Source organism: Lynx canadensis, chromosome E2 (assembly GCF_007474595.2).
Source record: "Lynx canadensis isolate LIC74 chromosome E2, mLynCan4.pri.v2, whole genome shotgun sequence".
NCBI classification, from domain to species: Eukaryota; Metazoa; Chordata; class Mammalia; order Carnivora; family Felidae; genus Lynx; species Lynx canadensis.
Window position 1 is genome coordinate 44,258,916 of NC_044317.1, and position 14,181 is coordinate 44,273,096.

The following is a 14,181-nucleotide window of genomic DNA, read 5'->3' on the forward strand; positions in this document are numbered from 1 at the left end:
GGCACTGCCTACCACTCCAGCCCAAAGAGGACTGGGCTACTTTGCCTCCCGCCCTTCATCCTTCTAATGGGCAAGGCTAGTTTCATCCCTCGCCCCCCACCCCGGCCCTCATCCTGGTCTGTCCTTCATCCTCTCCCACCTGGACTGTGTTCTCCCTGCTCCTCCCTTACCCCACAACTTGCTCCCTGTAATGCAGCCACAGGGACCTAACATATCATATCAGGGCCCTCCTCCATTCAGAGACATCTGCTTGCTGCACCTCGCTCTAGATAAAAGCTAGTGTTCTCAACCACAGCTCACAAGGCCCTAGGTGGACTTTCCACTATCATCTCTCCACCCTCTCCTCCTCTCACTCTCCCCCACATTCACTGCCCACCACGCTGACTTCCTTGCTCCTTCTCAGCCCAGGACCTTTGCACTGGCCGTTCCTTCTGCCCAGAATGCTCCTCCCCCAGATGCTTGGTTTCCTCTCTCCCCTAGTTTAGGATTTTACTTCTTGGCGACTTTTCAGTGAGACCTTCTCTGCTCTATCTAAAATTGCATCCCCCACACATACTCCCTTCCCTGCTTCAGTTTTTACCATAGCAACACTGCCCTCCTCCAGCTGACACCCTAGATGTTGGGCACTTGCAGGGGGTGTGCTGCTCCCTGGAACATCCAGTCCGTATGCCTTCCAGGCCAGGTCCTTCTCATCCAGGTCTCTGCTCGAACATTGTCTCCTTAGAGTCCTCTTCTCCACCCATCTCCAGTGCCACCCCCACTCCATTACATTTTCGTTTAGTCTTTACAGCGCTTATTACAATCTGAAATTATCTTGTTTATTAGTTGACTGGTTTATATTCTACTCAAGCAGAATAGAAACACCATGAGGGCAGGACTTTGTCAGCTGTGTTCACTGCTGTACACCCAGCTCAGCGCCAGACTTCGCAAAGGGTATGAGAACCAGGTAGAATTCTCCCCAAATAAACAACTCTTGTTCTGCTCTGAGACTGTTTTACTGACTGCAAAGGTTCAAACTAGGAATGGCAGGAACCTGGCACCAAGGGGAACAGGGACTGATGAGGCTTGGGCCTTGGTCAGCCCCAAGGTTCAAGGGGTTCCTTAGGAGGGGGTACTTGGAACCAGACCCTTGAGGGAGCTGCAATGGCCCAGGCATGGGTGGTGGGGCTAGGCAGACCCATGTATGATGAGTGGCTCTTCCTCTGTCTTCTGTCATCTGTCCCGCAACATTATCCATCCTGGTCCTTATGCACTGGGGGTCTGAGTGTCCAGGAGCTCGGACTTGGCATCCAGTGTGAGAAGTGCAGGACTTTGGGCAAGGACCACACCTATGTCAGACCCTTCACAGATAATGGGACTCCTCACATCCAGGGAGCTGGGCATTCCCAGACAAAGAAGTGATAGAGATGGAGAACACAGGGGAATGAGGGGAGGGAAGAAGAGAGGGAAGGAAGGAAAAGGGGGGAAGAAATGGTGAGGAACATGGAGGGTGATGTGGGAGGGGGGTGTCAAGGAACACAGAGAGATGTGGGCAGAGATTTGTGGGGAGACAGGGAAACAAATGTGAGGCCAGAGAGACATTCATGGGGGAATAAAGAGGTATGGAGAAACAGGGAAATGGGGGGGGTGTCGAGAGACAGATATGGGGATAGGCAAACACAGGAGAAGACAGAGAGAGACATAGATGGGGGACACAGAAAGATGCAGATGAAGAGAGACATGGGGAAATGGAGAGACAGGAGGGAAGAGAGATGGGGCATCAGAAACATAAAGATGAATGTGGGAGGAGAGAGGAGGAGATTGAAACACATGGATTGAATGGGGGCAGGGGAGGCAGAGAGACACTGTCGGCCCAGGGACCATGGCAGGCTGAAGAATCCCAAACCTGAGTCTGAGGTCTGTCCCTACACGCTGTATGTCCCTCTTGTGCCCAGCATGGTTAGGCCACAGTCTCAAACACAAAGCCTCCAGGGGCAGCCACACTGCAGTTCTAGCTGACTGCTCCTAGCTGACTGCTGCTAAATCTGCTGAGCCTTCAGGAAAGACCAAAAATTATTTTAAAGCACCACTGAGGCCAGAAAACATCGTATCTGTTAGCTGTGTACAACCTACTGGCCAGCAGGCAGAGACACCTTAGCCACAGAGCTACTTTGGGGGCTCCTTTTTGAAACCCCTTCCTATCTCTTGTCCAGGCAGGGCTGAGAGCCCTAGGACCTCAAAGTTGGCCCTAGGGTTTGAAGCAGGGAAAAGGCCTGGTCAAACTTTTAAAGACACAATGCCCTCCTCCAATATTCAGAAGTAAACTATAGGAGCAAAAGCGCCTTTAGATAGGGCTCGGGAGACTCTACTAGATGGGCTGCAAACTCATGCTCCACAGGGGCCAGGCAGGAGCTCTCTAACCGTTTGAATCAAGGTTCTGCAACTTACTGGCTGCTTGACTTTGGGCGAGATTTGTGCCTGACTTTTCATCTGAAAAATGGGGACAACCGCAGTACCAAGGTCACAGTGAGTTTTCAATAAGTTATTAACTCTGTCTGGCAGAGAGTAAAGGCCCCTTAAATATTATTAATATATGGAACAGCCATTACCCTGCTCTGACCAATAGTGGGTAGGCATTGCCAAACTGACTTTTTTTTCAAGAAAAGCCAGAAATGTGGAAACATGAATGAAATGTTCTGACTTTTAAATGAAAATACATATGCCACGGGGGCCAGGTGGCCACATTCACCAGGCAGAGCAGGTCCTGGTGCGCCCAGCCGGCAGGCTCTCCTTGCACAGCTGCTGCGCCAGCTGTTCTAGAGCCCGCAGCTGCACCTGGTGCTGCTCCTGGCGCCGCTGCAGCCTCCGCACACGACGTTGCAGTGCTCCCAGGATAGTGCCCAGCCCGGCCAGAGGGTGCTGGGCTCGAACTCCAGGCCGTGGCCTGGCAGGAGCAGGAGGAAGGATCAGGGGGGCCAGGAACACGGTGGCCGCGGCCTCGGGGCCTCTGGGTGCTGGCCCTAGTACCACAAGGTGCACAGGGCCAGGGGCAGAGAGAGCTGGGCCAGGGGTCGGGGGCGTGACGTCTGGTGGGGAGGGAGACACGACTGGCTTCTCGGTGCTTCGGGTACTCTGCTGCTTCTGGAAGACAAAGCATGGGGTGGGGGGCATCAGGGCCAGACTCCAAGGGGTACTGCCATCAGGTAAGGCCAGACCTCAAAGAGGGACTTCCCTCAGGAGAGAAGGGCATAGGGTCAGACTGGAGGAGGGACCTCCCTCAGGAGAGGAGGCCTGGGGATCAGACTCCATGGATTATTTCCAGGTGGGGAAGACTGGGGGTCAGACGCCAGTGGTGGGACCTCCCTTTGCTCACCTCAGTAGGCGGCGCTGAGGAGAAAATGGAGGGCACTGCATCAGGCCGCAGGTAGCGCACACCCCAGCGCCACTGGAAGCAGGAAGGTGTGAAGTGCTCACTGCACAGGTGCTGGTGGCAGCTGGGCACCCAGTCCTCATGGCCCATGTGCCGCAGCCAGGCCCGCAGCCGGGGGCCATCCTTCAGTGGGAACCTGCCAGGGGCAGTGGGGTTACGGGGTCAGTGGGGTTATGGGGTCAGCAATATCAGGTCAGGTCACACCCCTCCCTGAGGACACACACATCGGGAGGTCCCTGGGCTCCAGACCTCTGTCTCCCCAGGCTAGAAGCTGTCCCTGCCTCCTACCAGGCCCTACCACCAACCCACATCCCATTCTTCCACCTTTTAAACACCCAGCATCAGCCCACCTCTCCTACCTCTGTTGCCCCTTCCATTCAGCCTCCATCCTCTCCTGCCTGGGCTTTTGCAACAGCCTCCTTCCTGATCGCCCTTACCCACAGCCACTCTGCCCTCCCCCAACAATCTGCTCCTCTACATGAAGCTGAGAGAGTAGTTTATGAAACTGGACAAATCTACAAAGTGGGAGATTCTACATTCATGGGGGTAGGGTGGGGTTATAGGTTAAAAGAGATTTAAGAAACATCCAGTTGCAGGTTATAGACCTCGTCTGCAACAAATCATTCCATAAAAAGACATTTTAAAACAGTTGGGGAAGATTGAGCATGAATTGGGCACTGGATAGTTGTAAGAAATTAATTTTGCTAGGTATGATAACTGTCCTGGTTTATGTTTTTAAAATAGTCATCTGTTGGAAAAACATTCTGAAATATTTATGGGCAAAAGAACTAATATCTGGAATTTATTTTAAAATACTGCATTAAAGGGGCGCCTGGGTGGCTCAGTCAGTTGGGCGGCCAACTACAGCTCAGGTCATGATCTCACGGTCTGTGAGTTCGAACCCCACATCGGGCTCTGTGCTGACAGCTCAGAGCCTGGAGCCTGCTTCCAATTCTGTGTCTCCCTCTCTCTCTGCCCCTTCCCTGCTTGCTCTCTGTCTCTCTCTCTCAAAAATAATAAACATTAAAAATAAATAAATAAATAAAATACTGCATTAAAGGGGTGCCTGGGTGGCTTAGTCGGTTGAGCGTCCCACTCCTGGTTTTGGCTCAGGTCATGCTCTCACAGCTTCATGGGTTCGAGTCCCACATCGGGCTCTGCGTTGGTAACACAGAACCTGCTTGGGATTCTCTCTCTCTCCCTCTCTCTCTGACCCTCTCCCACTCATGCTGTCTCTCAAAATAAATAAATAAGCCTTAAAAATAAATAAATACTGCATTAAAGGTGTAAGTAGGTGGAGGGTAGATGAAAAAGATTGGCAAAATGTTGACAACTGGTGAATCTGAGTGATAGATATATGCGAATCCATTTATATAACTCTACTTTTTGGTGTATGCTTGAAAACACCTGATAAAGGTGGGTTTTTTTAATATTTATTTTTGAGAGAGAGAGTGCAAGTGGAGGAGGTGCACAGAGAGAGGGGACAGAGGATCAGAAGCGGGCTCTGCACTGACAGCAGAGAGCCTGATGCAGGGCTCGAACTCACAAACCATAAGAGCATGGCCTGAGCTGAAGTTGGATGCTTAACTGACTGAGCCACCCACGCACCCCTGTTAAAAGGTTTTTAAACAACTCAACAACAACAAAAATAACCCCATTAAAAATGGGCAAAAGACTTGGGGCACCTGGGTGGCTCAGCTGGTTAAGTGTCTGACTCTGGATTTTGGCTTAGGTCATGATATCCTGGTTTGTGGGACAGAGCCCCAAGTCAGGCTCTGTGCTGACAGTGTGGAGCCTCCTTGGGATTCTCTCTCTCCCTCTCTCTGCCCCTCTCTCTCTCAGGATAAACAAACTTTAAAAAAAAAGTTTTAGGGGCGCCTGGGTGGCGCAGTCGGTTAAGCGTCCGACTTCAGCCAGGTCACGATCTCGCGGTCCGTGAGTTCGAGCCCCGCGTCAGGCTCTGGGCTGATGGCTCAGAGCCTGGAGCCTGCTTCCGATTCTGTGTCTCCCTCTCTCTCTGCCCCTCCCCCATTCATGCTCTGTCTCTCTCTGTCCCAAAAATAAATAAACGTTGAAAAAAAAAAAATTAAAAAAAAAAAAAAAAAAGTTTTAAATTTAAAAAAAAAAAAAAACAACAGCGGTGCCTGGGTAGCTCAGTCAGTTATTTGTCTGAGTCTTAATTTTGGCTCAGGTCATGATCTCACTGTTTGTGGGTTTGAGCCCTGCATCAGGCTGTGCTGACAGCCTGCTTCAGATTCTGTGTCTCCCTCTCTCTCTCAAAAATAAACATTAAACAAATTTTTAAATGGTTGATATGGTAGATTTTATATTACATGTATTTTGCAATTAAAGGTAAAAATTAAAAATTAAAGTTTAAAAAAATGAATGAAATAAAAGCTTTCCCTGTGGGAGTGGGTGGGGATTATCTGAGACTCCAGACTGTCCACAATGGAGACCTCATTTTCCAGCTTCATTTGCAGCCAGGGGCGGCCACATAATTGAGTTCTGGACCATTTGTCCTGTGGCAGCTGTCAGAAACTGGGAGACATTAAAGGTTTATTTTAAGCCGTTAAATTTTGAGATAGTTTGTTATGTAGCATTAGATAACTAGTATGGTCAGTCATCCACATTCTACCTGCACAGTATCTTCTATATCTGCCACATGATTTACTTAATATTTTTCTTAAAACTGACCAACTTTAAGTATTTAACAAAGATACCTCAAAGAGAAAACTTTACACCACAATTTAAGATGGAAAAACCAGTACTGGGGCACCTGGGAGACTCAACTGATTGATCTCTCAGGTCATGATCCCAGAGTTGTGGAATGGAGCCCGGTGTTGGGTTCTGTGCTGAGTGTGGAGCCTGCTTGATTCTCTCTCTCCCTCTGCCACTATCCCTGGCTCGCTCTCTCAAATTAAAAAAAAAAAAAAAAAAAAAAAAGTCATACAGTTCTGTTAAAAAAAAAAAAGAAGAAAAATAAAGAAAACCGTATCAATTCCACAAACAGGAGTTGACCAAAAAAAACAGCTAGATACCTTCATCTGCTGAGGGCTTTGAGACCTGCTCTTTGTTAAAAGGGCAGAGTAAGGGTGTTAGAGAGTGCGGGACAACACCATCCTTAGGAGACAAGGTAACAAACTCGCGCACAAAAGGAACACTATGGAACCCTAAAACAGAACGTGGAGGCACTCTATGAACTGACATGCTATTGTCGGGCATACACGTTATCTGAAAAAAGCAAAGTTCCAAACAGAGCAGATCAGCTTTTAGTAATTGTGGCAGGCTCAGTAACGGCCTCCAAAAGATATCCATGTTCTAATCCCTGGAACCTGTGAATACTACGTTGCATGACAAAAGGTGTGATTAAGTTAATGGTCCTGAGATGGGAAGTCATCCTGGATCTTTCATTTGGGCCCTAAATGCAATTACAGGTATCCTTGTAAGAGGGAGGCTGAGAAGATGTTACCTCAGATGAAAGCGGAGAAGGTGATGTGAGCACAAAGGCAGAGATTGGAATGATGTGGTCACCAGAAACTAACTGGAAGAGGCAAGAAATGGATTCTCTTACAGCCTCACGGGGAGTGCAACCCTGCCAAGGCCTTGATTCTGGCCCAGTAAAACCGACTTGCACTTCTGGTCTTCAGAATTGTGAGAGAATAATTTCTGCTGTATTAAGCCATCAAGTTTGTTTCAGTATCCACAGGAAATTAATACAGTAATAAAGGGTGAAATTAGAACATATATTCAGATTTGCTTGTATATGCATAAAGAAACTGGGAAGGCAGGGGCGCCTGGGTGGCTCAGTCAGTTAAGTGCCTGACTCTTGATTTGGGCTCAGGTCATACTCTCAGTGTTCACTGGATCGAGCCCTGTGTTGGGCTCTGTGCTGCTAATGTGAAGCCTGCTTGGGATTCTCTTTCTCCCTCTCTCTCTGCCCCTCCACCACTCACGTATAAGTGCTGTCTCTCAAAATAAAGAAATAAACATTATTTCAAAATTAAGAGAAAAAGAAAAAGAAACTAGGAAGGACACATAAAAAAGGAGTTGGGTAGGATGGACAGAGATGGGGGTGGGAGCAAGACTTCTCAGCCAAAAGGCAGACAGACAGGGCAAGGGGGGGCGGGGGGGCACAGCTAGTGCAAGAGGACAGAGGGGCTGACTCAGAAGAGCTGTGGCACCCAAAGAGCAGAACCCCAGGGCACACAGCCAGGAACTCTGGCTGCTGCAGTCCCTTTCGTCTCTGTTTGGGATCCAAATCCTCTCATCAACCCCATTCTGCCTGGACACACACAAGAAATCTCTTGCAGCAGCCCCCTTCTTGGCAAACCCTGCCCCCTTCTTGGCAAACACTGACAAGTGACTGCTCCACTTGCCCTTTTCTTCTTCCTTACTAGCGAAATTCCAACTTTAGTTGAGGTCATAAAGTGCCATGCTAAAAGACTATGTTTTCCAAGTTCCTTTGTGTAGGTGGGGCCATGTAACTAGGTTCTGGCCAATGAATACTTTTGTGTTGTGTAAGAAAATCTGGAATGGTACCTGAAAGGCGAGGGGGTTCTCACATGGATCAGAGCAGCTCAAAGGGCAAAGGAGGAAAGTACAAAATCTCTTCCTAACTTGGTCTTTTTCTTATTCTTCTTTATTCCTCTGAATGGCAACATTTATAATGGACTCTGTAAAAATCTACCGTAAGTGGACAGTGTCCTCCTTTTCTATAGAACAGTTTAGTCTTGTTAGTCATCTTTCTAGATCATGGAGTGGCATATGCTGTTAGAAGTTCTTTTCAAAAGAAAAAAAAAGTTCTTTTCTTCCTTACTAACAATCAATCCTAATGGTCTTCAGGGTGGTTAAATGCCCAGCTAAAAGACTACATTTCCTAGTTTCCTCTGTAGTTGGAGGGTGACCAATGATGGAGAACTCATCATTGGGTGGGGTTTCTGGGAAGGCTTTCTAAAGGGGGCTAATTCAGTTTGCAGTTGGAGCCCCTTTTGCTCTTCTTCCCTTTTCTTCCTCCCAGGAATGATACATGGCACTTGGTAGCCATCCTGGATGGAAGCTACATACTAAGGATGACAGGACAGAAAGAGAGGAACCTCAACCCTAATGATTGTGGACATGCCACACTGGTGCTGGTCTGTCAACCTCTGTATTTGTTTTATATGAGAGAAAAATAAACTCTTGGTAGATTATGTTATTGTTCAAAATATTTGCTGCCCTTCCTCACTTGAAGATTATATATCTCTACTCCAAAGACTTGAGGCTTGCCATAGACTTGCTTTGGCCAAATGACTGAAAGTAACATGGGCCACTTCTTTTTTTTTTTTTTTTAATGTTTATTTGAGAGAGAGAGAGAGAAAGAGTGAGCAGAGGAGGGGCAGAGAGAGGAAGAGAGAGAATCCAAAGCAGGCTCCATGCTGTAAGCTCAGAGCCCAATGTGGGGCTCGATCTCACAAATTGTGAGATCATGACCTGAAGTCAGACACTTAACTTACTGAGCCACCCAGGTGCCCCTGGGCCACTTCTAAATATAAAATGTGTCGGGAGCCAATGGGTGATTCTCCCTTTCTCTTTTCCCCCTCCTATAAGACCAGCAATATTCCATGTAGGAGAGGCTCCTTAGCCTGAGACCCCAGTTAAGATATTGTAGAGTAGGTTCACAAATGGTCTGCAGAGGACATAGTGTGAGTGAGAAATAAACCTTTGCTGTAGTAAGCCATTGAGATTTTGCATTTGTTACTGCAGCATAATTTAAACACACTCTATCCTATAATCTCCATAATTTTTTTTTAGCCAGTAATATTTCGTGACTTTCTTACTGCCAACCAAATGCAATTCCTGATAGGTCCCCCATGAGAGATGACTCTCATACGTGCCTGAAAGGGCCTAAAATAGAACTAATGAATGTTTCCTTTGGCTGCCTGGCAGGCTCTTGTTATTCCCTGGCAGCCACATCCCTCTTTGTTTCTCTTTCTCCTTTTGCCTCCTCCTGAATCTCCTTTGGAAATAGCCCCTCGCCAAACTCTTAACTATGTGGCTTCTGCAAAACTGACTCGGGGTGAGTCTAGAGATGGAAATGGGTTAGCCTGTGTGAGGGACAGCCTGATTGCCATTGGTGGGATTTATTTAATTTTTTAAATTATTTATTTATTTTGAGAGAGTGTGGGTGCACACCCCTGTGCACATGTGGCAGAGGGGCAGAGAGAATCCCAAGCAGGCTGCTGCTGTCAGTACAGAACCCAACAGAGGGCTCGATCCCACAAACCATGAGATCATGACCTGAGCAGAAACCAAGAGTCAGACATTTAACTCACTGAGACCCTGGGCGCCCCTGATGGGATTTAAACAACACAGATATAAACTGATCTTTATGAAGCCATCTGGCTGCTCTGCACAGTCGTCATTATTCTCATTATTATATGTAAAGCATTTAGAACAGTTCCTGGCATATAGTAAGTGCTCTCCAAGTTCTTGTTCTTGTAAGGGCCACAAGAGTGGAAGCAGGGAGGTCAGGAAGCAGCTCTCACAATGTCTCAGTAATAGATGATGACAACCTGAATAGCAGAGGTAATGAGAAATGGTCAGACTGGAAATGTAGGGGTTTTTTTTGTTGTTGTTGTTGTTTCCTAATAGTTTAGTTAGGAGTTTCCCATTTGCATTTATAACTGTATTGCCAAGGTGTTAGGGGTTTTATTTTGATTGGGTGGAGATGTGTTTGGGAGGTAAAGTCAAAGGATGGGTTAATGGACCTGACAGGGGGCAGTGGTGCTGAAGAAAGGATCAGGAGTGGCTCCCAGGTTGTGTGTTCGGTTCTTCAGTGTTTGACCCTTCACTTATCCATGAGTTGTCAGGACAGGAACAGGATCTCTCAGGGTCCTTTGTGTCCAGCAGGGATTTCCTTTCTCCAGGAGACACTCAAGAGTTACTGAATTCATAAACAATGCCAGAGCAATATATTTTATAAAGCAAATCTGGACACACTGATTTAGGTTTGAAGACTCCTCTGCCTTATTCCTATTCTGTACCAGGGCCCCTCAACTGACATGGGCTGCTAGGTTTCCTAAGAAAGCCATCTGAAATGCATTAATCAAATTCATCCAACCAATATTTACTGAGCACTCACTATGCGCCAGGCACTGTTCTAGGGCTGGAGAAATAACAGAGAGCAAGGCAGAGAAAAATCTCTGCCTTCATAGAGTGATATTCTAGTAGGGAAGACCATAAATGAATACATCAAATATGTGACATGCCAAATAGTGGTAAGCATTAAAGGGAAAAATAAAACAGGAGGTGGATAGGGAGAATACATATGTTATCTGGGAAGGGGTTATCATTTTACATAAAGTGGTGGTCATAAAGGTAAGAACTTTCCATGCAGAAGGAAAAGCACACAATCAGCAAAACTAAAAGGCAACCGACAGAATGGGAGAAGATATTTGCAAACGACATATCAGATACAGGGTTAGTATCCAAAATCTATAAAGAACTTATCAAACTCAACACCCAAAAAATAAATAATCCAGTGAAGAAATGGGCAAAAGACATGAATAGACACTTCTCCAAAGAAGACATCCAGATGGCCAACTGACATATGAAAAAATGCTCAACATCACTCATTATCAGGAAAATACAAATCAAAACCACAATGAGATACCACCTCACACCTGTCAGAATGGCTAACATTAACAACTCAGGCAACAACAGATGTTGGCGAAGATGTGGAGAAAGAGGATATCTTTTCCATTGTTGGCGGGAAAGCAAACTGGTGCAGCCACTCTGGAAAACAGTATGGAGGCTCCTCAAAAAACTAAAAATAGAACTACCCTACGACCCAGCAATTGCACTACTAGGCATTTATCCATGAGATATAGGTGTGCTGTTTCGAAGGGACACATGCATCCCCATGTTTACAGCAGCATTATCAACAATAGCTAAAGTATGGAAAGAGCCCAAATGTCCATTGATGGATAAATGGATAAAGAAAATGTGGTGTATAGATATAGATATAGATATAGATATAGATATAGATATATAGATACACACACACACACACACACACACACACACACAATGGAGTATTACTCGGCAATCAAAAAGAATGAAATCTTGCCTTTTGCAACTACGTGGATGGAACTGGAGGGTATTATGCTAAGTGAAATTAGTCAGAGAAAGACAAAAATCATATGACTTCACTCGTATGAGGAATTTAAGAGACAAAACAGATGAACATAAGGGAAGGGAAACAAAAATAATATAAAAACAGGGAGGGGGACAAAACAGAAGAGACTCGTAAATATGGAGAACAAACTGAGGGTTGCTGGAGGGGTTGTGGGGGGGATGGGCTAAATGGGTAAGGGGCACTAAGGAATCTCCTCCTGAAATCATTGTTGCACTATATGCTAACTAATCTGGATTTAAATTTAAAAAAATAAAAAATTAAATAAAAAAAAAAAGAAGGAAAAGCACAAAGCCCCTGGGGCAACAATGTGCCTGGCATGCTAGAGGAACATCGAGTAGCCAGTGATGCTGGAGAACAGTGGTAAGGGGGAAGAAGGAGGAGGGAGATGAGTCATACAGAGACTAGGGATCGAGCTCCTGTAGAGCTTTGTAGGCCTGTCTGCTCCAGCCTCACCTTGTCTTTTATGAGTGACGTGGGAGCCAGGGGAGGGATCTGAACAGAGGAGGACTCTGATCTGACACAGGTGTACACAAGTTCCCTGTGACTGTGTGTGGAGATCAGAATGTGGGAGTGGGTTGATCAATGAAGAGGCTACTAAAATGGTGCAGTCGGGAGGTGGTAATGGCCAGAACCAGAATGGAGGCAGAGAAGGGGGTTAGAAGTGGTCAATTCTGGATAGATTTTTATTTTATTTTATTTTTTAAAAATTTTTTTTTCAACGTTTTTTATTTATTTTTGGGACAGAGAGAGACAGAGCATGAACGGGGGAGGGGCAGAGAGAGAGGGAGACACAGAATCGGAAACAGGCTCCAGGCTCCGGGCCATCAGCCCAGAGCCTGATGCGGGGCTCAAACTCAGGGACCGCGAGATCGTGACCTGGCTGAAGTCGGACGCTTAACCGACTGCGCCAGCCAGGCGCCCCCTGGATAGATTTTTAAAGGGAGAGCCCACAGGATCTGCTGACAGACTGGATGAGGAATGTGTCCTGGCTGATTCAGACTAAGGCCCCCAGGGACACACCTGTAGTCAAAGAAAGTCAGGTTTATGTACCACAGCAATGAGGGAAACTGCACACCAGAGGTACTATAAGGAGTCTCACCAAACAAAGGAAAAGACAGGGTTATTATTTGGATTTGGGGGAAGGGATGAAATGTAAATGAAATTGTTTAGCTAGGCTTAAAGCAAAGCAGAATTGTGTGTGAAGGGATAAATACTAGGTCTGCATTGCAAAGTGAGTCCAGAGTCCTGTCTCCTTGGAAGCAATACAGTTTAGGTCAATGTGGAAAACTGTGTCCAGAAATACCTTACCTGAAGCTCTGCCCCTGGACTGTAAACTGAGGCTGCTTCTCATCGTAAAAATGACTTAACTCCCCCAGGTGTTCAGTGAGATGTTTCATTTTTACCGATATAATCTCAAACAGTAAAGTTTATCATCGTCCATGTTTTTACAATGTTTTAAAAGTAGACTCCATGCCCAACATAGGGCTTGAGCTCACGACCCTGAGATCAAGTGTCTCTATCTACTGAGCCAGCCAGGCACCCCAATAGTCTAGGATTTTAGAGAACAAAGTTTCCTAGTAAAAAGCTCAAAGAAGGGGAATTTTTTCACTTTACATCTGCTGCATGTCCCTGTGAAAAATATAGAAATATTTTTTCCTATTAACTCTTCAGCCCGCCTTTCCCATGTCTTTTATTCCAGCCGGGGAATAATAAAGAGGAAGACAGATTTTTAAAAATTATCTTTGTTTTTTTACAGTTCAAGCTAATTTTTACTTTTAAGTGTGAGGAAAGAAAAGATGTGAGTAGAGAGATGTGAGTAGATGTGAGTAGAAAGAAAAGTGTGAGTAGAGAGATGACTCTAAGGTTTCTGGCCTAAACAACAGGTAAGATGAAGTAAGTTATTAACCGAGATAGGAAAGGTTGTGGAAGGTTCGGGAGGGAGACAAGATCAGGAGCTCAGTTTCCGATGTTTTGCGTTTGAGATACCTCAACTTCGTGGAGATGACAAGCGGGCAGTTGTAGGCCCCTCCCAACGGTCCCACTTCTTCCGCTCGTCCCTTTCACTACCTGTAGTTAATCGTCTACACCTGCGTTTTAGCACATCTGCGCCTTTGCATGTTCTGTGTTTACTGCTGAAAATACCGTCTCTTCACTTTGCTAACCCTGTTTCTAGATACCTGCGGGCTGGACCAGGTGCCGGGCAAAGGGGCAGTTATCCTCGGGCCCCGCCCCCGCAAGCCCCGCCCCGCAAGCCCCGCCCCGCACTTGCGCTCACTTGTAGAAGCTCACAGGGCGGTTGTCAGCGCCCAGTCGGCCCGCAGTGTTGGAGCAGTTCGGAGCACGGCAATACTTGGGCATGGCTGTTCAAGCCCGTTGAGTCCTGCCCAGTCTGCAGCCGCACTTTGCTCCTCGCGAAGCTCCACAGAACCCGGCCCCACCCGCGCGCTCTCTGCCCGCCTCACGTGATGGCCCTTGATGCCTCATCACGTGCGGGGAAGGGGAGAGGGCGGCTGCGCACTACGCGCCCAGTCGCGCTACCACAACTACGCCCTGGTCACGTGGCAAACGGGGAAAAGCGAGTAGGACGGCACAAAGC

General features: G+C 46.9%; 1 protein-coding gene across 1 annotated transcript; it reads right to left on the minus strand.

Annotated features, from left to right (window-relative positions):
* Positions 1 to 979: 979 nt before the first annotated feature.
* Positions 980 to 14,077, minus strand: THAP8 (THAP domain containing 8). The gene is made up of 3 exons (XM_030298836.1): positions 13,861 to 14,077; positions 3,353 to 3,545; positions 980 to 3,120 (listed from the first exon to the last, which is right to left on the minus strand). Exons 1-3 carry the CDS (start codon positions 13,941 to 13,943, stop codon positions 2,725 to 2,727), a joined length of 672 nt encoding a protein of 223 aa, XP_030154696.1. The 5' UTR covers positions 13,944 to 14,077; the 3' UTR covers positions 980 to 2,724.
* Positions 14,078 to 14,181: the final 104 nt, after the last annotated feature.

What these genes read in the sequence shown, in the direction of transcription:
- THAP8 (XM_030298836.1), bottom strand. Translation starts at nt 13,943, where the DNA reads ATGCCCAAGTATTGCCGTGCTCCGAACTGCTCCAACACTGCGGGCCGA. An exon ending in CGCCCTGTGAGCTTCTACAA is followed by an intron (nt 3,546 to 13,860) that starts GTGAGCGCAAGT and finishes TGCCCCTGGCAG; the next exon opens with GTTCCCACTGAAGGATGGCC. An exon ending in CCTCAGCGCCGCCTACTGAG is followed by an intron (nt 3,121 to 3,352) that starts GTGAGCAAAGGG and finishes TTTGTCTTCCAG; the next exon opens with AAGCAGCAGAGTACCCGAAG.